At 29.6% G+C, this 23340-nt stretch overlaps 1 protein-coding gene across 13 annotated transcripts in view; it reads left to right on the top strand.

Moving 5' to 3' along the window:
• magu (SPARC related modular calcium binding-like protein magu) overlaps positions 1-13121 on the top strand; it is a 31882-nt gene extending 18761 nt beyond the window's left edge. For 2 of the 13 annotated variants that reach the window (XM_088187933.1, XM_088187934.1), the window contains 10 exons: positions 98-151; positions 627-835; positions 4658-4772; positions 7010-7243; positions 9430-9560; positions 9788-9814; positions 10215-10407; positions 10598-10706; positions 10813-11078; positions 11621-13121. In XM_088187933.1, coding sequence (XP_088044059.1) covers positions 98-151; positions 627-835; positions 4658-4772; positions 7010-7243; positions 9430-9560; positions 9788-9814; positions 10215-10407; positions 10598-10706; positions 10813-11078; positions 11621-11694 — 1412 coding nt within the window. In that variant the 3' untranslated portion in view covers positions 11695-13121. Of the gene's footprint in view, positions 1-97; positions 152-626; positions 836-4657; positions 4773-7009; positions 7244-8980; positions 9111-9429; positions 9561-9787; positions 9815-10214; positions 10408-10597; positions 10707-10812; positions 11079-11620 lie in introns of those variants that run through there. The other 11 variants (XM_088187936.1, XM_088187935.1, XM_088187937.1 and 8 more) reach the window with 11 other exon arrangements.
• Positions 13122-23340: the final 10219 nt, after the last annotated feature.

A 23340-nucleotide genomic window follows, 5' to 3' on the forward strand; every position in this document is an offset into this window, starting at 1 on the left:
CGATTAAAATGTTTTTTTTTTAAATATTTTTTATGTAAATAATACCACTAAAAATTTGTATAATATGTCAATTCATGCTATTTATTTTATATTACAGAGAAGTCGAACACGAGGCGGAGATCTTCAGTGAGAGGCCAAAGAAATAAGGAAGGTACTATAAAGCATGAAGGTGCAGTATCGCATTAATAATATTATTGCGAAACGAACTCTTCTTTAATGTTAAAATATAATATTTGTTTTAATAACTTTATTTTATATATGTCTGCGTGCGATATTCATATAATTGTATACATATACATATAGTTAACAAGATGCAGTGTTTTTCACAATCGCCACAATACCAACATATGACCGCTAAACTGAATATTAGAAACGCATTATTATTTGCCAATGCTTGTAATTCATCTCAAAACAATTGTCTGTAATTGTGTGGCAGTTACTATAGTATTTTGTACTGCTGCAGAGCGCAAGGGTTTGAGTTCTGAAATCAGATTTATAATCACTAATTATACAGTGGCGATTTCGAAATACACTGCATATAAATACCTTTCACATTCTTCCTTTTTTACTAATTAGATTATTGTATGATGCGGTTTCATTGCATAGTTTCGCTTTATTTATTTCAGTGTGCAACAGAACGGACAAGACACAGTTCAATCTCAACTTGATCAATGTGTTCAGCAAGGAATACGACAGACTAAATCCAACGGCTATGTTATCGGCCGACGAGAAAGACAAAAATGTAATCGACTGGAAGTTTAACTCGATGGATAAAGATAAAAATGGTATTCTTGAGAAACCTGAATACCGACCATTGAGGAGACTCATTAAAAAGGTGCAGTATAAAAAATATTAAAATGTTGCTTGCTTTTTATTTATTTTTATCATTAAATAAAATTAAATAATTAAACGTTGAATCAAAACGCTTTAAAGCGGTATGCGACAATTGGGCGATGGTTATTTGGGCGACGGGCATATGTGCGACAGAAATTTAAAAAAAGTTTATAAGAAATTTAAAAAAAGCTTAGCTTTATTGTAAATATTAGTAAAATATAAATTAAAACGAAAAAGTATAATAAATGAAAAACAATTTTATTTTAAAATTATAAACTCATATTATAATTATATATGTAAATGCAATACCACGTTAATATTATATGAAATTTTCTCTATTGTAGCTCAAAACCTTTATACCAATTATTTGGTCAGCTTCTTCGTAACGCCTTATTTGTGCTGATGTTCAAAACCTACTATAGTTCTCTCATAATCAACATTATAGCGTTTTTGGATTTATCTGAGACCATTGATAAAAATCTATAAATTCAGATGACTTGAACTGCTACAAAAACTCAATTGCAGTTTCCGATAACATGCCTCGGCAAAATTATTGGTCTTATCGCTATCGTTTAATGTTCTATGATAAACAGACTAAACGATGGATGGAAAAATCAGTGGAGCCTTACTTCTATTACTTCTTAGGCGACTTATATAGGCGTTCGTAAACCATTTAAAATTTGCTTCTAATTCATTGGATAAATGATTCTCTAGAAAAGCATGTATTATATCTTGTTCTGAAACGAAAGCATGTGAAGTAATCATTTTTGGATTTAAAGCGAATCATAATAGTACCTGGGCAAAAGATTACATTAATCTAAATGCTTTTGAAGATTTTGTACGAGATTAAAAAGCAACCATTTATGTTAGATTGAGGAAATACCGTACGCAAAGCTTGATGTATTGCAATTTCATAATCAACATTTCATTTATCATATAAAATAATTTTATGAACGTTTCAAGAGTCTTATTAGGTAATAAATAAAATAGAGCAGGTAAAACAAAACCTCCATCCTTTCTAGCCAAAATGATAAAAATTAAGAAAATAAGGGAGGTAAAAGTAAAAATGTGCCATTCAAATAATTCTTTCATGCTTTGGCTCCACATTGCATGACTTAGACCAGGGGTCGGCAAAGTGCGGCTCCGGAGCCGCATGCGGCTCTTTGGCTCCTTGAGTGCGGCTCTGGCACAAATATCCACGGGCTCGGGCGCTAATTCTGGTCAAGTGTCCTTTCCATGCAACGTTGAATGTGTGCGTGAACGTTGACGTAATACCTGTTTCGTCCAGTAGGGGCGCAGCGCAGCGTAGTAGTATGTCAGCTGTCAATCTGCGTGTTTGGCGGCTACAGAATTTCCGGCCAAAAGTATGACTGGCGTCAGAAAAGGGTTTGTTGCTATTTTGAAAGAAAAAAATAATCACGAGATATTGGTTTATCATTGCATTATTCACCAAGAAGCACTTTGTGCGCAGACATTTCCGAAAGAAATTAGTGAAGTTATGGGATTAGTGATCACAATCATCAACTCAATTGTAGCTAAAGCTCTTAATCATCGTCAATTCAAAGAATTTTTAGTTAAAATGGAGAGTGAGTACGCTGATCTTCTGCTTCATAACAAGGTTCGATGGTTATCCAGAGGGAACGTTTTAAAACGTTTCGCTTCCCTATTGCCAGAAATTGAAGCATTTCTCCTTGAGAAGGGTGTTCACTATCCAGAACTTACAGATAATCAGTGGATCCAAAACTTTCATTTTATGGTAGACGTTACGTCTCATCTAAATCAGCTTAACCGTAAACTACAAGGGAAGGGAAACAATTTTTTCGATGTTAGAAGAAGCCATTTCATTCGAAAACAAATTATTCCTTTTTGCTTAAGATTTTGAAAGGGAAACATTGTTTCACTTTCCGAGCCTGTTAAAGCATCGCCAAGAAAATAATTCCTCTTTTGACAAACACCATTTCAAAACAGCAATTTTAAATATGAGGGAAGCATTTCTCAGCAGATTTCAGGAGTTTAAAAACAGCAAAGCGACCTTAGTATTCGTCAAAAATCTTCTTAACGCTATAATGCATGAGTTGAAATTTTCTCCTTTTGGCATTGACATTGTAACTTTGAAATACAATTGCAGGATTTAAAAAACAAGGAAATATGGAGCTCCAAATTTTAACGTCTTTGTATTGATTTGGAAATATTGGAGAAGAACGAATGTGATCTTAGTTCACAACACAAGTGGTCTGCTTTGAAAGACCTGGAGAATGAAGACATGATCATTTTCAACGTCTGGAATAGTATTCCTGACTCTTACGATCAGCTGAAAAAACTTGCGTTTGCAGTTCTTTCCCTTTTTGGTTCTACATATTCATGCGAACAATCCTTTTCAAGCATGAACTTTATCAAGAGTAAACTGAGAAGTTGTCTTATTGATGAGAACCTGGAATCATGTCTAAAATTGAAAACAACAACATATAAACCTGACTTACTGAAACTTTCCAAAGAGATGCAACGACATTGCTCGCATTAAGTGTTTGTCAGTCATTGTCATGATTTAAATTTATGGATACCTTACTTTCATATTATTGTTTATCAACGAATAAATCTTTATTAAGTGTGAAATCAAGTTTTATTCAGTGTACCCGTAATTTAATAAAGGTCTAAAATTATAATAAAGGTTTACTAAATTAAAAAACAGATTTGGCTCTCAGAACTATTTTGAATCATTGTAATGTACATATTTGGCTCTTCGGCCAATAAGTTTGCCGACCACTGACTTAGACGATCGAAAATTAAGATTCTCATTGGGTCGACTTGTTCTGTTCCAGAATCAACTAAAAGAAAACGTTAAAATTGTGATGGACTGAATTCATAATTGAAATATTCTACAGGAATAATTAATGTTTCCCTAGAATCAGGTATCAAAAGTACACTGTGCGCTAGATCTGGGTTATTGAAACTACCATTATATAGTTTAAAATCGATAACTGTAAAATATGCAATTTTTGGAAATTCCGAAAGCTTGTTCTCACAGTAATTTCCAAGGCTCAAAACATAAAAAGAATATCGCATAAAGGGCAACACATCAACGATAAACATTTATCAGTAGTGATGTTAAAATTATCGGCTTAAGCCAAAATGTTTTATGATATTGGATAACTCTCACAAGTTCTTGAATAAATAAATCAAACAATCAAACAAATATTTTATGATTTAGTAAAAATATATATTCTATGTTTTGTTCAGACCGTATGTCTTATCTAAAAAATATTAGTAATTTTTATTTTCGTGTGTACGTACGTATATATTTTAATATGCAGTAAATCATGTTAATTAATTATTTAATAATAGGGTCATGTTACTAAATAAAACGATAAAAATAAGATTTTTATTGCAAATTTATTTGTATTGCATTATTATTGTATCGCCCAAAAAAACATCGCCCATCTGTCCGTCACCCCTTTTGAATCGCCCATTTGTCCGTCCTCAAATTTACCGTGTCCACTTCAAAGAATTAAAATTAACTGTTATTTTATTTTAATTATCCCTTGTATTAAGTCAAATATGAAAAAAGGAGTTCTGAGGTATAGGAAAATCGATATTTATAGCAAAATATATTGACAGCTTAAGAAATATTCCTCATCTTCCACAAAGCGATTGAACATTAATGTAGAATAGAAGAAAATTAAAGACAACATCCATGTCAATTCTTTATGCCATTAATTTCATTATGATCAAATAATGGAAAAAAACGTTGATTAAATCAAAGCAATTGAAAAAAAATATTATTTGCAGTGTGATAATTAATTAACAGTATTAAATTTCGCTTCAGGTCGTAAAACCAAAGAAGTGTGCCAAAACATTTGCCAGACTATGTGATATGGATCACGACGAGTCGATTACGAGACAAGAATGGACTTATTGTATATCTGACGATACCCACAACTGTGAGTAAAATAATAAACTGCTAACAATAATTATTTTTATTTAGAATACATTATTATTAATTAATATTTAAAAAAATATTTATATATTCTTCTTCACCTTACACAAATGATTTTAAGGGAGCACGATCAATGGTGATTTTGTTGATTGTTAGCAAAAGTTTCACAATAAAATAAATATATTCTCGATTTACTTTTTGTATACTTAACAATAACACATGCACACATCACGGGCACTAGGTTTGGTGTAAGTGTTCACTTTTGATTTTATAATGTATATAATTATTTACTTTTATGTTTTTATATAATCGTCTATGGAGTACAAGAGAAGTATTACTTTTATGTTTTATAAATACGTGGAGTGTATGTCAATTTTCTTTATGTATTATATAAAGCAAAGGCCATAATCTTGTGATAAGTGATATTTTATTCGTAAAATACAAAAATAGTTAATAATTAAATACATCTAATTACAATTTAAATGTGTTCAAAAAATTCATTACACTTGTGGATCATTTTTTCAGAACTACATCATAAAAAATCACTTGCTTAAACAGTCAAAAAATGAAATGTCGACATTGTTTTTATATCTCATCATTCATCACAATGTAACACAGTAAATTTTCAATGTGAATTACAGCTTAAACAAATCCATATTACAAATGTTCAAAATATAATTACGTTAATTTGTCTAGAAGTAAGAAATCTAATTTTATATACCTAATACGTAAGCTTTTTATATAATGCATAGTAATTTAAGGCAATATTATAAAAAAGGTGGTCCTTTTTATATATTATATATTTATTTTTATTTGAAATACTTTTACTGAAATACTTATTTTTTTATAACGAATGTGAGAAAAAAGTTCGTCCAGCGCACCAAATGAATCTATCATAGCAGGATATTTTTTATTAGCATTATTACAAAATTTTTATAAGTTATGTGCACTGCATTAAAAGATATACATATTAACACTTTACAGGCTAACGACTTAAATATGTGTCATTGTAGGTCATGTGCATTAAAAATCGGTAAAACAAAATGTATATTTAGAATCCGTTATGGGGTAGATAAACATTGAAACGCTATTAATTAAATTAGTAAAATATAAAATTAAAATTAGACCATCATAAGTGCTTAGTGAGTCTCTATATAATAAAGATAAACATCTTCAGATTTTGTTATGGACGATTCATAGAGAATAGTAGAGATACTATTAATTTGTATGAAGGAGTACCTTTATTAACATTTAATTAATAAGACATAGAAGACATAGTTAAATGAAGAATAATCAATTGCCTTTTTCAGTGGAATATGAGTTGTAGTATAAATTTCAGAAGTAGGAGAATGGAGGATAGGAATCCTTTCTTATTAATTTTTAAATGTAACGGACCACCTGTTTTTAGAGACTGTCTTTCATGTCATATTATAATAATCGGAGCCAGAGCAGTCATATTATTTATATACACATTATACTTGAATGTTATAATATGACTTTTATCTTTATATTTAATACTATACACTTATTTTATCCAATTTAGGCGTTTAGTAATTTTAAAAATAGTATGATTTCTCAAAGGTAGTTGAATATATAATTATATACACATGTATGTATATTTTAATAATATAAATAATCATGTAAAAGTAGAAATGGTAATTTTAAGCATTTGGGGAAAATATAATTTAGTATCTAAGTAGAAAAAACATTCAGGTTAAGTGTTACATTATTATATTCCAAATTAGGTTTATATAATATTATATAAAGCAAAAAGTAAAAAATTATAAATCCCAAGCGGTGATTTAAATAAATTAATTACGATTTCTAAATTAGACTTATTTTATTAGTTTTAAGTCTGGACGTTTTAATGTAGTCATTTTCCACATTTATTCTTCAATTTTGAGCTATTTATGATACAATTTTCAATTGATGATACAAAACCTTTCATAACCCCACTATATTGAGAGAATTTCTGACTTTATGGTGGTTTTTATGTGTTTTCGTTTTGCATTATAAATTATTCATCCCCCCGTTATTAATATATCCAGAAATAGTTCAGCTTATTTATAAAATTGAATGATTCTAACCTAAAATATACTACTAATTTATCCTAAATGCGAAAAATCACCATTTTTATTTAAATATAAAAAAGAACCATTCATCAATAGTGATCGACTGTAAATCTGCGACTCATGTCTCCAAATATTTGGGTCAAGGCAGATCTGCAGAATTATTCTTTAGTCTCTTTCCGTTTGTTCTTGTCGCTGAACTCAGACGAGGGTGGGGCGCGGGCGCCGGCGGCCAACAGGGGGCAAAGTTCAAACGATGATATTGGTTTGGAAGAAAGAGACGATGAGGACGAAGATGATGAGGATGACGATCAGGACAGTAGCTCGACGGGAGGTAAGAGCACCAACGTCCGACTGCACCACCAAGGCCCAACATATAAGATACAGAAAACTAAGCCCGCTCTGTGTATGTAACAAATAAGTGTTTTAATATCTAATTGCATTATTATCCATTTACTTATTTCGATTATGCAAAAATTTAGTGTTAGTGCCGGTGGCGGCTCTTGAATAGAGCTATGGAACTGCAGCAATCCTAAATTGTAGTATTCAATACAAATAAAATAGAGAGCAAATCGTTGTATTCAACAATCATACAATCGATATTTTAAAGGCAGAATCATTTTATAATGAGAATATTAAGCAGAACAAAATACTAATTTATCAATAGTCGAAAAATTGTTCACCGTTTTATAGCAGTAGAAAAAAACCAACTTCTGATATTTCTTTTGCTTTGGACTGATCGATTCCGTTTTTCATGTCATCTGTACTGTGAAAGATTAAAACATCTATGATGTTTTAATAGTAAATACTATTTACAATGGTGAGTCAAATGAAAACCTTAATTATTTTGCATCTCGCAATTTATTGAACAAAAAAAGGTACAAAAGATAATATATTTTTTTACATACATACATGGATAAGTACTAGAAAAAAAATTTTGGTCGAGTGTAGGGGTGAGATCTAATGAGACAAGTCGAAATTATTTCTTGTTTGAGGTCTACATATGTTTTTCTGGTAACAGTGTCCCACTCTAAGTCCAATGTACTTTCATATAAAAAGAGAATAAGATAATATATTTTAGAGAGGGTTTTGTGATGATTTTTTCCCTCTTGTCATTCCTATCTCTCTTAGTTTAGGTTTGTGGTAATGAATCCATCTCCAGTAACAATTATTCTTAGGAAGCCATCATCTTGTGCAAAAGTTCATGACAGGAATCGTTCTTTCAATTCTGAAGTCAGCTACTGTAACCCGCCTAGAACTATGTGAAACTTTAGAACATCTTAGACGATGTAGTGTGCTGGTCCAAAAGTAAGACTATATCGTTCAATGTTACTTGGTGATTTTCCTTCCCAATTCCCTTAACTGTTGAACTGCTCTATAACTTACTTCATTTCGGAACCTACTTGAGTGGTAGACATGCATTTTTCGTCGATATTTTTTTATTGATTTTACTGTCATTACTCAAAAAAAATAATAAGTAGAGTGCAGCTTCACTTTTGTGCATGTTGCGAGTGAAGTGGACATTTTAAGCTACTGTTTTAAGTTTGTGATGCATGCCTGTCTTGTACTGTTACCCGTCAGCCTTTCTTTAAACTACTTGTAACACTGCTGTTTATTTATAACATTACAAGTATTTTGAATTTTTATCACACCTTTAAAGTTTTCATTTGACTCAATATTGTATATTATAAAATCAGGAAAGTAAAAAATGTACTCTTTCCATATTTTTCCATTAAATTGATGAATCGATTTACTAAAATAATGTAACTAAATTTTTGCATATAGTTTAATTATTATTAATTATAAAAAAATATTTTATATATTATGCATATAGGATGCATTTATGCATATGTTGTAGTGTAGTAAATCTAAAACTATCCCATCTTGTCTATGACAAAAAGTATGCTTTGTATAGATACATTATGATATGTATTTTTTATACTACTACTGTGATAATGATATTTTTTGAATAATACCACCTAGCTGAATAAATAAAATATCATTTTATTATAGCAGTATTATATATATATATTTTATTATTATATAAAATCAATATTGCAGCTTTGTATAATCACATAAAAGCCTCGCATAAATATTAATAATAATAATCAAATGTGCTTAAATTATAATTTTATATGTGAAGGTGTACAAAATTCTATTCTGGAAGACTTCAGAGTATTATTCGCTATCTATTAATAATACGTTTGAGAAGAAGAGGTGTGCAGTCTTTCAGATAGTTAATGAAAATGAGTTAAACATTTATTTAACGTTAAGTAAGCCTTCTTTAATTATTTACCAATTTTGCCTCATTACATTTGTGGTGGTAATTGCACATATCATATTCACAAGCTTGTATCTGCTGAATAACACGAATAATCTTTTGCGCATATAACACTAGTTTTGCATGAATGCTTTGCTTATTTTATTTTATTGTGTATTATGTTATACGTGTTTATTTGGAATTTCTTATAGAACTTGTAAGTAATTCCAATTTATTGTTAAGTTTTTTACGTTTTCGTTTACAATAGCATGGTATTTCATTAAATAATAGCCATTAATAATTAATGTGTTTTTATATAATTTTATGTATAGTGTTGCACGGAAGTTTGACAAAAGTATCTGGACAGTTGACAAGATATAGCGATGATTCTTTGGATCGCAACAAAGATGAAAATGATTCAAACGATTGCTTTTCTGACCGAAAATCAGCATTGGATGATCAGGTATAATTTTAATAGGTTATTTTATTTTTTTTATCATAAAATTTCTCGAGGAACAAAAACAAAATAAATATAAAAAATCTCGAGAAATTCTCTAGAAAAAATACTCGAGAAGAAACACTAGTAACGATTATTTACTTCATATAACTTTAACCCTTGTTACTATTATCATTACATAATGTAAGCATCTTACATAATAAATAATTAATATGCATACATTATTTTTTCAGACTCAACGAGAACAACAAACTAATGAAGTAATTTTTCATTTATTTTACTATTTTTTATAATGGTGTACAGCTTTTTCATTTATTATTTCAGTTTTTCAAACTAAACTTTTATAGTTAGAAATAAAATAATCTATATTCAAAGTACAAATGAAGGTTCGTAAAATGGAGACGATTGATTAAACTATTTAATTTCTTTATTAAAGAAAAATACTACTATTTCTAATTAAGAATTAATTGAAAAATACTTTGTGTGACGAAAGCGTTAAAATATATACACTATTTTTTTATATTGTCTGCTACAACAATAACTAATGCAGACCTATTTCATATTTGTTATCCATTCTACGACTTATCTATTCTTCTTAATATAATCTAATTTTAAATACATATGTTAAATTCATTCAATAATAAAAAAGTATTTTTGTAGAAAAATGGAGATATACCTCTCTATGTGCCAGAATGCATGCCAGACGGTAGATATCATCGTATGCAATGTTACCAAAACACCGGTTATTGCTTTTGCGTTGATGAAGACACAGGAAAAAACATACCAGGAACATCAGTGAAAGATAGGACACCTAATTGTGATTTATTACCGATGCCGAACAGACCAATGAAAGGTAAATTAATTTTTTTAACACAGTGCCATTTCTTGTCAGATATGGAATTTTTACGAGAAATAAGAATAATTTTATAAAATGTTGAGGGTTTATAAATTACAATTTTTTACGATAATGTAGAGGTGTATTGGGCTGTGAAGTAAAATTTTTAAATGTTTTATTTATAAATAATTCAATATGATTTTAACAGAAAATATTTCAGGCTGTCCCGATCAACGAAAAACTGCCTTCTTGCATGATTTGATGGAGTTTTTAAAGAATCAAATGATGTCGGATACAAACGGCACTGGAATATTCAGGTATTGTATTAATCTTTCGAACAATACACATTAGCTTATTTCAAAATGATCCCTAAATTGAATAAGAAGTATCTTTTAAAAGAGTAAATTGATGCTAATTTTTTAGTTCTTCCGACAGTGCAAAATGGCAAGTGTCTAAAGAGGAGAAGATCGCCACATGGAGTTTTGTCAAGTTGGACCAGAATCAGAACAAAGTATTGGAACGAAAGGAGTGGAAATCTTTTAGGTTGTTAGTTATGAACGAGCGTTTGTTGAAGAGGTGCGGAAAGAAGCTGCCGAGGTATTGCGATGTCAACCACGACAGAAAAATCAGTCTCACCGAGTGGTTGAACTGTCTTAATGCACAGAGGGGCTTCACAAATCCGGAGACAAGTGAGATATATTAACTACATACAAAAATATCACTCCAATTTATATTCTATCCATTTAATATAAATTCCTAGCAATTAATATAAATTCTGACAATCTAATTATTATTCTGGCTGCTTATATTCTGACCATTTTACATAAATTCTGACCACAAACGCATTAAAATTCTGATCAGAAAAATAAAAATAATCATCACAATAGACCAGTGGTATAGTCTGAGACTAATACTTGAAATTGAAAGACCAGGGTTCAAATCCCATAAACCTTTTTTTTACAATTTCTATCTTGTCTAAAAGATCTAAATTAGGGATTATTACTTAATTATTATTCCGATTGACTACACAGATTAGGTCTTCATAAATGTTCTTAATCTTTTGTATAAAAAATCTTTATTAAAAAGTTACTTTAGTTCATAGAGAATATCATATAGGTCAAAAAAAATTTTTAATGCAGCTATATTTTATATATAATATAACATTTAGAGTTACCTCATATTTGTTAAAAATCTTGTACAATTTTGTTATTTTTTCTGTTTATTTTTATAGCTAGCTTAAGAACATCGACATTATCCAAACGAAAAGGACCAAACCCACTGGATTCATATTTAAAAGGTGACTGAGTCAAACTTTAAAGAAAATTGTTGTTAACGTTAACTATGCATTTTCCAAATGAGTGTTGTATAAAGAAATTTATGTTTTGTGTTGAATTTTATTTAATTACACATAAATGTTAGTTTTGTACACTACAAAATTGTAATTATTATATATATATATATACATATATATATTTTACTAATTCGTAAGATGTTACCCTCATATATTTTTCATATAATCGTATAAATATATGTATGTATATTATATACATTCCACCGATCCTGTAGCACGCCAGCATTAGTTTCACTTTTGTATTAATTATTTTTTCAGAATTAACAATCTTGTAAGACTCTCGGAAGCATTTATAATATTTTAATGAAAACAAAGAGAGTTAATCAGACTACTATGTAATGTTTTCTATTCTTATAATTATTTTTATATAAATATATTTAGATTTTTTTATGTGTATAAAAAATAATAAATACTTTTTAATTATATTTATTAGTATTAGTAATATGTACTAAGTAATCTTGTGGTTGCATCTTAACCCATTGTAATTGTTTATAATGTTATCCCAAAAGTTCTTGCCGTTTTAATAATACTAGAAAAATATATTCATTATGTAATATTTGTCTAAATTCAGTACTTCTTGTCATCTATATACAAAGCTTGCTGCAGTAAAACTGGAAGCATATGTTAATCAGTTAGGGAAAGGTTTAGGGAATAAGGACGGTGTCTCATCAAATCTTAGCTGTATTTTTTTGCTTTTTATTTGGCAGCGTAATTATTGCCTTTTAATAATTAAGTTAATAATAAACATATCGTGTATCAACTAAAATTTAATAATTCATATAAAATTTCACCGGATGCATAATTTAAGTAAGTGAATTCATTTTCAATATTTGTTCATTACCTTATTAGTTTATTAGATTCGTAAAATACCTAGTTTTTATTTTAGTGGTTCTTCTGAAATATTTTGATTAAGACCATTTTGATTGGAAACTAGGATTTTTCTCAACCTAATCATAAATAAGAGGAGAACGGTGGAAACTTTTCGGATAGCCTGATATTATTTAATATATTATAATTTTGAAGTGTGATTTTTTAATTGAAAAGAAAGCTTTATATTTGTTGGTTAGGGACGAGGGACTATTTCTATTATTAAATATTATATTATAGTAATTATAAAATTCAGTATTTCAATAATAAATTGTCTGTTCTTATATTATTATGTGTAAATGGATTATTACTACTATATAAATTCCATTATAATTTCTGTTATTTCAATAATTGAATTTTATTTAAGTTTTTCTAAATGTCTAATACCATGTCCCACATTATGTTTTATCCACGTATGTTATTTATATGTAATGTATATACTTATATTCGAAATCCATATTTTTAATCTTTGTGCCATAAATATTGAAATAAAATTATTGTATTATAAATTATACTATGAAATGTTTTCTTTTTAAAAACCGAATACATTTATTTTCCATATGCCTTATCCATAATTAATCATGGATTTGCAAATAAAATAACATTAATAACCAGCAATAAATAAAATAACATTAATAATCAACGGAAAATGACTAGTAACTTTTGTTGGTGAAAAACTCGTTGTCGAAGTAGCAGTGATAGAATTTTCAAAGCTCCGCATGAAGAAATGAGTCTTCATTCTACTCTACGTTTTTTACAGAAGTAAGATCCTTACTCGGATTTTCTAACTTAGACATTGAGTCCAGATATTTTTTTGTCAAAAACCGTCCTTTTCGACATGCTTTCAAAATTATAGTATAATTCACTTCGGGAACTTGAGTATTTATCAAATTTGGCATTTTGTGATAGCTTAATAACGGTATTTAATGTCTCAAACAAAATTTAATATATTGTTATAGGAATAGTTTGATCTTCTTATATCTAAAAGAACCATTTCTTCTCATGCGGCATACGTCACAATATTATGATGCGCGTATGCAACAGCTCTGCATTCGGATAACTTTAAAATATTGTTAGTTTTCAATGTTCTCAACGTAATACAATGGAAAATTAAACGCGCGATTAATTTTTATTAAGTTTATTTATTTTGACTAACTTTGTTTTATTTAAAATATTTATTTTCTTACATATATTTTTATTACATTTTGTTTCCCAAATGCAATTATGAATGTATTTGTATTCTGTTAATAAAATTAATTTTAATCAATAAGTAAGAAATAAGATAATTATACATATTATTTATTTTCGTTATCAATATTCACATACAATTATTGTAAACAATTCGGGACTCAATTTCTACGATTAGCTTTTTTATGTCGAATATTTGAGCCATTTTGTGCGAACGATGTATAAGTCGCCTTGAAAGTCGCTCCTCGTGGAAAAGCATTGACTAGACGCATTTAAAACTATATAAAATACAGTCTGGCGACAATTTTGAATATTAATTCTAATAGTAAAAACTAGGTTACAACGTTTGAAAAATTGGTTTCGAATTAAGGTTTTTAAAAACCGCTCTAGACTAGATGTACTAAAAAATATTTTGCATTTATTGCAAAATGCTAATGAGCACAGAGGTTGAAAATAATAAGAATTCGCAATTAATTATTGAACTTTGAAAATGGCACAATTGAGATAAAGTGTTTACGCTTCTGAGACAATAAAGGGTTATCTGAAAAGGAAATATTTAAAAAATGAGTGAAGTCACATATCAATAAATTATGCACTTATCTACTAGTGGAAAATGTAAATAAGATACTCTCAAAATAAATATAACTACATGCATCACTGCTAAAATATATAGTATCTTAAGTTATAATTTTAAATAATATGGTCCTTTTACAGATTCGATTTCAAAGGATGAATAAATAAACTTACACATGTGCAAATGTATAAGATTCAGCTTAACGAATAGGCTGATTTTTTAATCGTCGACTCTCTTAGGCAAAGTTATGCACTACATAGAACGCCAGTCTTTAATTAACGAAAGTGTTTGAAAAAGTCTGATAAAATACAAAATAAAAGTTAGGCAAAACTTCATGCAAAAGGTACTTTAAATATAAAAAGCCGGGAAGCAACGCTACTCAATTTTTCTAAGTATCTATGTTGCAACTATCGCTCTCTTAATGTAAATATGAAAAACGCAGAAAATGTTTTTGTAATTTATTTATTTTAAATAAAACAATGTAGTATGTACATGCAATTGAGTAATTACGTTTCAAGTTCAGTTATAATTTTGTGCGCGCGAGAGGACATAAAGTATTTTGAAGAGAAATGTGGCGTACCCCCTAGAATTTTCAGCGTACCTCTCAAGGTACTCGTACACCACTGATGTAGATAAGAAACAAATGTAAATTATACATGTGAGCAACAACAAATGTAAATTATACATGTAAGCAACACGGGTATAATTTACATTGTTGTTGTCCAATTTCCAAGAACAGGGATATTGGACAACTCCCTAAAATGCACCAGTACACGCAGTTTTTGTAAATAAATTGACGTATTTTGTTTTTTTCTGTGCAGGATGTATTATCGCAAAGTTGGTATAATCTGCACATACATATTTTTAAATAAATAAATAAATAAAATATGTGTCAATAGACTATACAACACTATATGGTTCTATGAGAATCAGGCTTTGAACCATATTTTCTGGGAGCGAAACGTTCTATGATAAGCATCTAACTAAGTTATCTTCTGTGTTTTTTTATTACTTAATTAATGGTTTCTTGTGTGACGCGAAATTCTGCGAATTAGTGAATCCCAAGTCGTTGCTTTTTATCAGATTTATAATTATGTCATGCGATCATAAATAAGTATACACATATGATCACATATATTAATTAGTTAATCAGACTGTTATGTAAATATACAATAGTTGGATGTTATTATAATATAATGCCAAAGGGTAATTAGTATATTTGCAACATGCGTCATAAGTAATGTGAACATTTATTTTTTTCTAATTTTTGCCGCTTTTCATTGAAATTGTTACCGTAGGTTGTTCTCTTTCTGAAAACGGGACATTTCGGCGTCCCGAAGCTGTGTTTGGAGACAACGGGATAGGCTATCTTAAAACGGGACGGTCTCGTTCAATACATGGTCACATTAGTCATAAGCCAAGTTGTATGGACACCTCTTATATAGACATTTCATGTGAATATGAACACAAGAAAGCCTTAGTTCAAATACGGAATATGATCTAAAATATAAACAAAATACCTGATGTATGAGATAAAAAGTTTTAAGTATGTAGTCGTATGAAAAACATTTTATCGAGTCTACTGTTATTTAATTATTTTTATTTATTTATTTATTTATTTATTAAAATTATAGCCATCGTGACCTGACAGGCAAACCCAATGCGTCACGATAGTCAAAAGTACTAATACATCATAATACATACAAATATAAACAAGACAAAACAACAGACACAAATCACCTCAACAGGTGTGCATTGTCCCATACGAACTGAACCAAAACTCCATATGTAAAGAGTTGGCAAGTGCTCCAGTTCTACACTTAACAGGCAAGAATAGTGGACGCGACCGAGAACTATAACCACCTTCAGGAGCCCACATTTGAAGCTGCTCGAGCACTGAAGGATTGTCTACGATGCCCTTGAGCAATTTCCAGAAGTGTTTAATTACATAAACACTTCTGCGAGTCGACAAAGAAACGTATCCCAGGGCTCCCAAAATAAAAGCACTGGGAAACAAGAACGGATAATACCCGTATTCCTTCAAGTATAAATATCGAAGAAATTTACGTTGTACTTTTTCTAGCTTCAATTCATTACATTGATTCATTACGCCTGGGATCCAAATGATGGAGCTAGTTTCTAGTATGCTGCGGACTAGAGTATCATAAAGAGTGCGCAATACTAAAGTATTCCTGAAGTAACGCGCATTTCTCAAGATAAAACCGAGCATTTTTAAGGATTTGCTATGAGTCTCTGCAATGTGCTGGCTAAATTTCCAACGTTCTTCGAAAGTCACTCCTAAATCCTAAGTTGAAGAAAACCTTTCCAGAAAATATCCGCCTAGATGGTATGAATATTTTGCCGGCGTTAATGACATTGAAAATAAAATTGTGTGACATTTCTTTACACTGAAAGGCAATTGGTTATAGCAAGCCCATTTCCATATAGAGTTGAAATCCTCCTGTAGGTCGAGGGAATCAGAAATCGAATGCATTTTCTTGTAAATTTTCAAGTCATCTGCATATAATAAAAAATCTGAATGCTCTATTGCTGTTTCTATGTCATTAATGAACAATAAAAACAACAATGGACCCAAATTGGATCCTTGAGGTATTCCAGTTATGTCTACGTAATAAAGCCAAGTTACTTTTTTATTAGGTAAAACAAGAATTTATTTACTTTAAATTTTATTTATTGAGATAATAGGATAAGTAACATGTAAAAAAAATAAAAACGCAATTATTAGATTTTAATTATAAAAATTATAGTAATAAATAATTAATCTAAAACGATTTTAATTTATTGCTGCTTTGTTTAACTATGTATTATAATTATATAAAGCAGTTTTGTGTTTTAAGTATCAATTTAAGAGTCTAATAATGTTTAATAAGGTCATTTTGTTATTGTCAGTATTTATTGATACGGTATCTATTTACTTTGGCGTGCGGAAACGCGCTCCACTTAACTTTTTTCTTTTGCAATAATTATTTTATATAAATATAAGTAAAACAGATAAATTTTTAAAGAGTAATAATAAAATACAAGGCAATGGGAAATAAACTGGTATCGAAACAAGCAAAATAAATAATATTTACGTATATTGCGAATCAATATGTACATATATGGTAAAGGAAAAACAATAGTAACATAGCGAGGTAATGTCATATACATATTATATATATGTTCTTAGTTGATAACGACTCGCTAGTGGATAATTTACAATTTGAAAAATCTGTTCATCAAAGCATTGCTTCAAAAGTATTACAAAGTGACCTCTAACAAAATTTTATAAAAGTTGTTAATTGTTGTTCATTTAAAAGGGTTTTTTTAGAGAGACCGCCACACAAGAAATCCTTGAAAATTAAAAGTGCGATTTAAAAATTCTACCATCAGAAAAAGACTTTTGGTTTTGTGTCAAAAAAATAGTCATCATTTGGCTGATTTTTCGAGTTGTATATACAATAGTTCGTTGTACCTACATATAGCATTGTGTGTTTTGGGTAATTCTCTTTTTATTTCGAATGATTTTTGGATAGATGCTATTTTTTATATTTAAACAAATAATGTGTTTTATGGGAGATAATTTCGTATTTCTGATTGATATTTCCAAATGTTTCTGTATGGTATGGTAGTTAAACATAACGTAATCAATCTTGTTTATATATTATATATATTTATAGGTTATGAAAAAATGTACTATTTATTATATTAGTTTTGCATATAAGAGCTTGTTTGCACATAATATGAATATCTCTACAAATAACTTCATTAACGATGTCAAAAGGTTAACATTGATAATTTGCAATAAATAATACCATTGTCAGCATAAATATCATTATACTGTAAACATAGAATTGCTTAAATGAAGCAATTATATAAAATTTCGACTGGTGAGGCTATCGTTTTCTTTGTTGCACTACCTTATCTAAATATTATTTATAAGTATTAACGAATGTAAAGGTCATGTTTTTTTTACCGAAATTTTGATAACTATTTATTATATTATTTTATTATTATATGAAGTATATACTAATAATTGTAATATACAGAAATAATAAATCTTATTCGATCATCTGTGTCGTTCAGACACAGAGGAGCACTTCACGTATATAATAACATAAATATACAGACTGTACGTGTACGTGATTCAAACTGTTATATGACTTCTATCAAAAATAAACACCCCCGGCACATAGGTTAGTATAGATTATACAACATTGTCTCACTTTGCGGTATTTCGAAATCATCCGATGATACTTTGCTTTTTTTGCGTCAATTCCAATAACGAATCAATAATGGAGAATTATAGCCCGGTGTTGATTTTATAAGCATTACCCAAATACGAAATCATAATTTATTAGTATGCTTCAAATATCGAAGGATACTCGATGCGTAATTTTTGTGTTTCGAGATTAGCGACAATGAATCTGTACTGTTTTTCCAAATTTGTGACTAAAAATCTCAAAATAGTTAATCAAGTAGATGTCATATACACTGATTTTGCAAAGGATTTAGATAAAAATTGTCATATCTGCTTATTAATTATAATAATAAAGTTATTCGTAATTCAATATTTTTACTTCTCACCAATAATCTAAAATATATTACAAAGAGGATTGTAAAAATCTTTAATTTGTAATGTGGGTTGTCATCCGCTAATAGATTACCATTTAGCGTAAAACCTTATCCAAGGTCACTACTTAAATTTGATTAAAAATTTGCTTAATCGCACAGAAGTGGTAATCGATTTGGGTGTCCTATTTTAAATATTTTATCAGCATATACAAAACATATGCAATAAAGCCTCAAATATATTGGAAATTGAGGAGCTCGAGGGCACTGCGTACCTTGTTTAATCACATAGTGCTCAGTACCCTCGAGCGTGTTTGGCAAATAATTCAATTGAGCCACTTTTAATAGAAAAGTTCTTAGATACATGTAATACATAAATATTATACATTTTAATTTATTTTTGCTGGAATATGATTCCCTCAAATCGCGTCGACATGTATACTTAGGAAAGAACTTTTTAAAGTCGTTTTTCTTAAACTTCGTTTTTGTGAAACAACAGGAGTAAAAGACTTGAACAGTGTACTATGGATGTTCACATTCGCTCTTATAGAGAATAGGCCCTTACCCACCGGTCAATTAGCGAACCATAGCCATATCACCCTGTAAGCTTTGCATAACAAGCTTCTCGACCTAAGTCGTCATGATCGACGACTGCAGCCGGGTTCCAAGTTACGATTACAGTTAATTTGAGATCTTCCACTAATTCCTCTACATTAACATTAGCAAGTAATTAGCCCATGCTATTAATTATAGACACAATATCATCAAACACAATAATAAACTCATTATCAAAGCCGCCAATGTCAGACATACAGTCTGGGTATAGCAATGACACTTAAACAGTGAAAGACATTCAATTTTTTCCTCAGAATATACTAGTGTTATCTGTGCCAGAGCTCACTTCAAAACACTTGCAGTGGTTCCTGCATCATAACACAACAATGAAAGTTGTGTTATGATGCAGGAACCACTGTGATAAAATCAAATTTCTCAACATACTTGTCATTCAAGTCTGGTGGATGAGTATTGCCTGTCACAAGAAGGCATTCACGTAGCAATTCATGAAGGTATTTATGAATTCAATGAATGAAAATAGGACAGTTTACTCATCAGATTATTGTTCTTGGATACCATCGGGTTCCCTGAGTAGTAAACAAGCAGTGGATTGACTTCATTTGTATTTATTCAGCTGCCGGTTCGTAAACCGAATTTTTGTTCAAAAACTGAAGTTTTTTTATAATACAAAATAATCAAATTTAAAATTTGCTATTAAAAATTCCTGGGTTATTTTAATGAACTTTCGACAGCCATATTTTTGTTGTAAAACTCATCCTGTATGAAGCTGTGATAATCTGTAGTGAGAATGGTTGATTTAGTGGAGCAATCGTGCAATGTGCAGTTGAACATTATCGTGCAAGAGAATTAGAACTTTTCGATTGATTAGTGCAAGGAATAAGACTCACAATATCAAATTTGATTTTACTATTCTGGTTAGTTGCTGATTGATCGAGATTGATTGATAAATATTACAGGCAAAAGCTAGTAATAAATAAGTATTTGTTGAATATGACTCGCTATGTAGTATGTAACTATACAAACGATAAATTTTCCCTGAAGATGAAAGATGAAGCCGTAAATAAATACATACATAGAAACATTTTGTTTATCTGAGTGCGTTCGAGAGGACTAGACTTTTCGTTTAGTATTAATAACGTCAGATCATGGTCAATGTTTAATTTATCAAGCGTGAAATTCACGTTTACAGTACTGATGTCATGGTTTGCGATATAGAGCATTGCTGTTAATGATATGTAATAATTATTATATTATAAGCATTGATAAATATGTTTGGTTCTTTAAATTACCACTAATTTATAATAAAGAAGATGCTTTAGTTATTTTTAAAGAGATCCAGAGTTCCAGAGTTAAACTATTTCCTCACAGAAAAAGTAAAGCATCAACTATGCTATCTACTGGTATGCAAAAGTAACGTGTTGAGTATTTTTCTCATATAATATAATATTCTATCACAAATTTGAGTCCTTTTATACACAAACTTTTACGTTTTCAAGAGTTTGGTTATTTCTTATGATTTATAATAGTTTTACTGTGGTTTTTATAATGCAAATTACAAATACATTTAAAATATATTTATATTTTAATTGCGTTATTTTGTTTGTATAATTATCACAATTCTGAATTAAAAGCAAAGTTATGAAAAAATTCGTTGTTGTATTAATGATTTTTCGTCTGATTTGTATTTTACTTTTATTTTTTATTGAAAAAACATACACGTTTTAATGTATTTTGAGAAGTGAAGTCATTAGAGTAATAAAATTTATCATTGTAATTTGAATGCTACGTTCATATTTAGTTATATGTCTGTAGCGGACTTTATTATTTTTGGTGTCACTTACACAAATTAAATTATGGTTTTAAATTACCGTGTGTTTTTATGTTGTTATTTAAATTTTTAACCGATTTATTCAATAAGTTACTTAGCTTTTTGAGATGTTACAGCTTGCGTATTGCGCCTTTTCTTTTTAGCATCTCGTTTTCCGACGTAACGACCATCGATGCTTGCTTTTTCAGCCGCCGCAGAACCTTCAGCTGCGTCGTCCTTAATTCGATACTGTATTTTATTATTTTTTTGTTTGTTTGTTACTAAGCGCATTAATTGATTTATTTAAATGAATATATGAATATATAAATATATATATACATGTAAATATATATTATACTGATACTTATATTTTATAGTGTATTATAGAACTCTTTTTTTGCAATATTGCATCTGAATTCGCTTTTTTATTGAAATCTGAATATTTTGTTGGTCAGAAATGAGCGTCCGTTTTAATCTGTTGACTGTATATGCGATATACGTTGAAGCAATAGATCGACAACCAGCTGCACGCGAAACCATTTTGGCGTCTGCAATAAAATAAAATTAGATTATAATTTACAAATAAATATACACATAAATTTCAATCTGCGTTTCCAAATGATTTTTTAGATTAATCTTTATAAACTCAAATATTGTTTTATTGACTTATATTAGTTGCAATTTTAAATACTTATGGATGTGTATTTCTTTAGCTTTCTGATTTTTTGCAATTGCAATAGCGTAGCGAAATTCTTATTTTCACTATTTGATTTTCTCGAGAAGTTTTGATACTGAAAAAAATATATGTAATATGTAGTATGTGATTATAATACTACAGTATATTATTGAAATATTTTTTATATAATTGATCAACAGAGAACTGATCGTTGAAGAGAACGAACTTCAATAGGACGATGATTTGTTATAATAAATGCGAATAATCGAAAGATCATAACGGATCGATCTACTTCAATTAAATACAGATCGTCGAGTTATATAAAGAAATGTAGATAACGCTATCAGGTCTTGAAAGTCCGGGAATCTTCGATGGACTGTCGAGTTGAATTATTGCCGGCTGTTGTCTGTCATAATGTGCCCTTGTGATGATACTGGACGATTCGCTAATATGTATGTTCTGTGACTCCTTGGCGTCACTCGTCTGGTCGTGTCGTCTGTGACCAAGTTTAACATCTTTTATATTGCTGGTTTGAGACAGCGAATCGCAGATGAGGATGTTGGTGAGGAAATAGCATAGCATACACTGACAGATAACAACGGGGTATAAACATAATAGTTATTTTGCTCAGAGTAGAACGTCTCTTCTACCACGTATCCTTTCCAAACAAAGAGTAGTTTTCGACAAGTTTTTTTTTTAATAAGTACGAATTATGATTTTTTCATTTGAAACATCAGATAACAACCTCAGAATATGCAAATTTTATTTTACAAGGAAATACCTGTTCATTTATTAGCTGAAATAAAAATAAATGTCGTACTTTATGTTGCTCGCCCGATGAGGCGGTTGCTTGATACTATGGTCTGTATCGCTATGTATCGCCGTGAACTTTTTACGCAGTAATTCCTTCTTATTTGGACTATACTTATGCTTCAATGTTGTATCCGTGTTTAGTTAATTATATATTAAAATTAGAGTGTTAATTATAGTTTATAGTTTAAAATTAGAAAATCATGTTGGTTTTGGAAAATCTACAATATTTATCATTTCTATAAAGAGGAATATATAATATTTTAGATTGATGTGTCCAACTTATAACACATTTTACACAATACTTGTTTCTGTATAGCACAATATTATTACGTTATTTCAATCAGCATTTTTTAGTAAAATTCAGAACTCCATTTAGTCAATAGTTTTGCTTGCCATTTTGATAAGATGATATTGCTCGTTTGACGGCTCTTTATCGAGAGTGCAAAAATGTTGCAGACCCCTAATGTAAACAATTTTAATGTCTTCCCCACCACTGCACGGTGCAACGACTATATAAACCCCACCTC

Source organism: Plectrocnemia conspersa, unplaced genomic scaffold, assembly GCF_051122295.1.
Source record: "Plectrocnemia conspersa isolate PC_06_02 unplaced genomic scaffold, ASM5112229v1 ptg000006l, whole genome shotgun sequence".
Lineage (NCBI taxonomy): Eukaryota > Metazoa > Arthropoda > Insecta > Trichoptera > Polycentropodidae > Plectrocnemia > Plectrocnemia conspersa.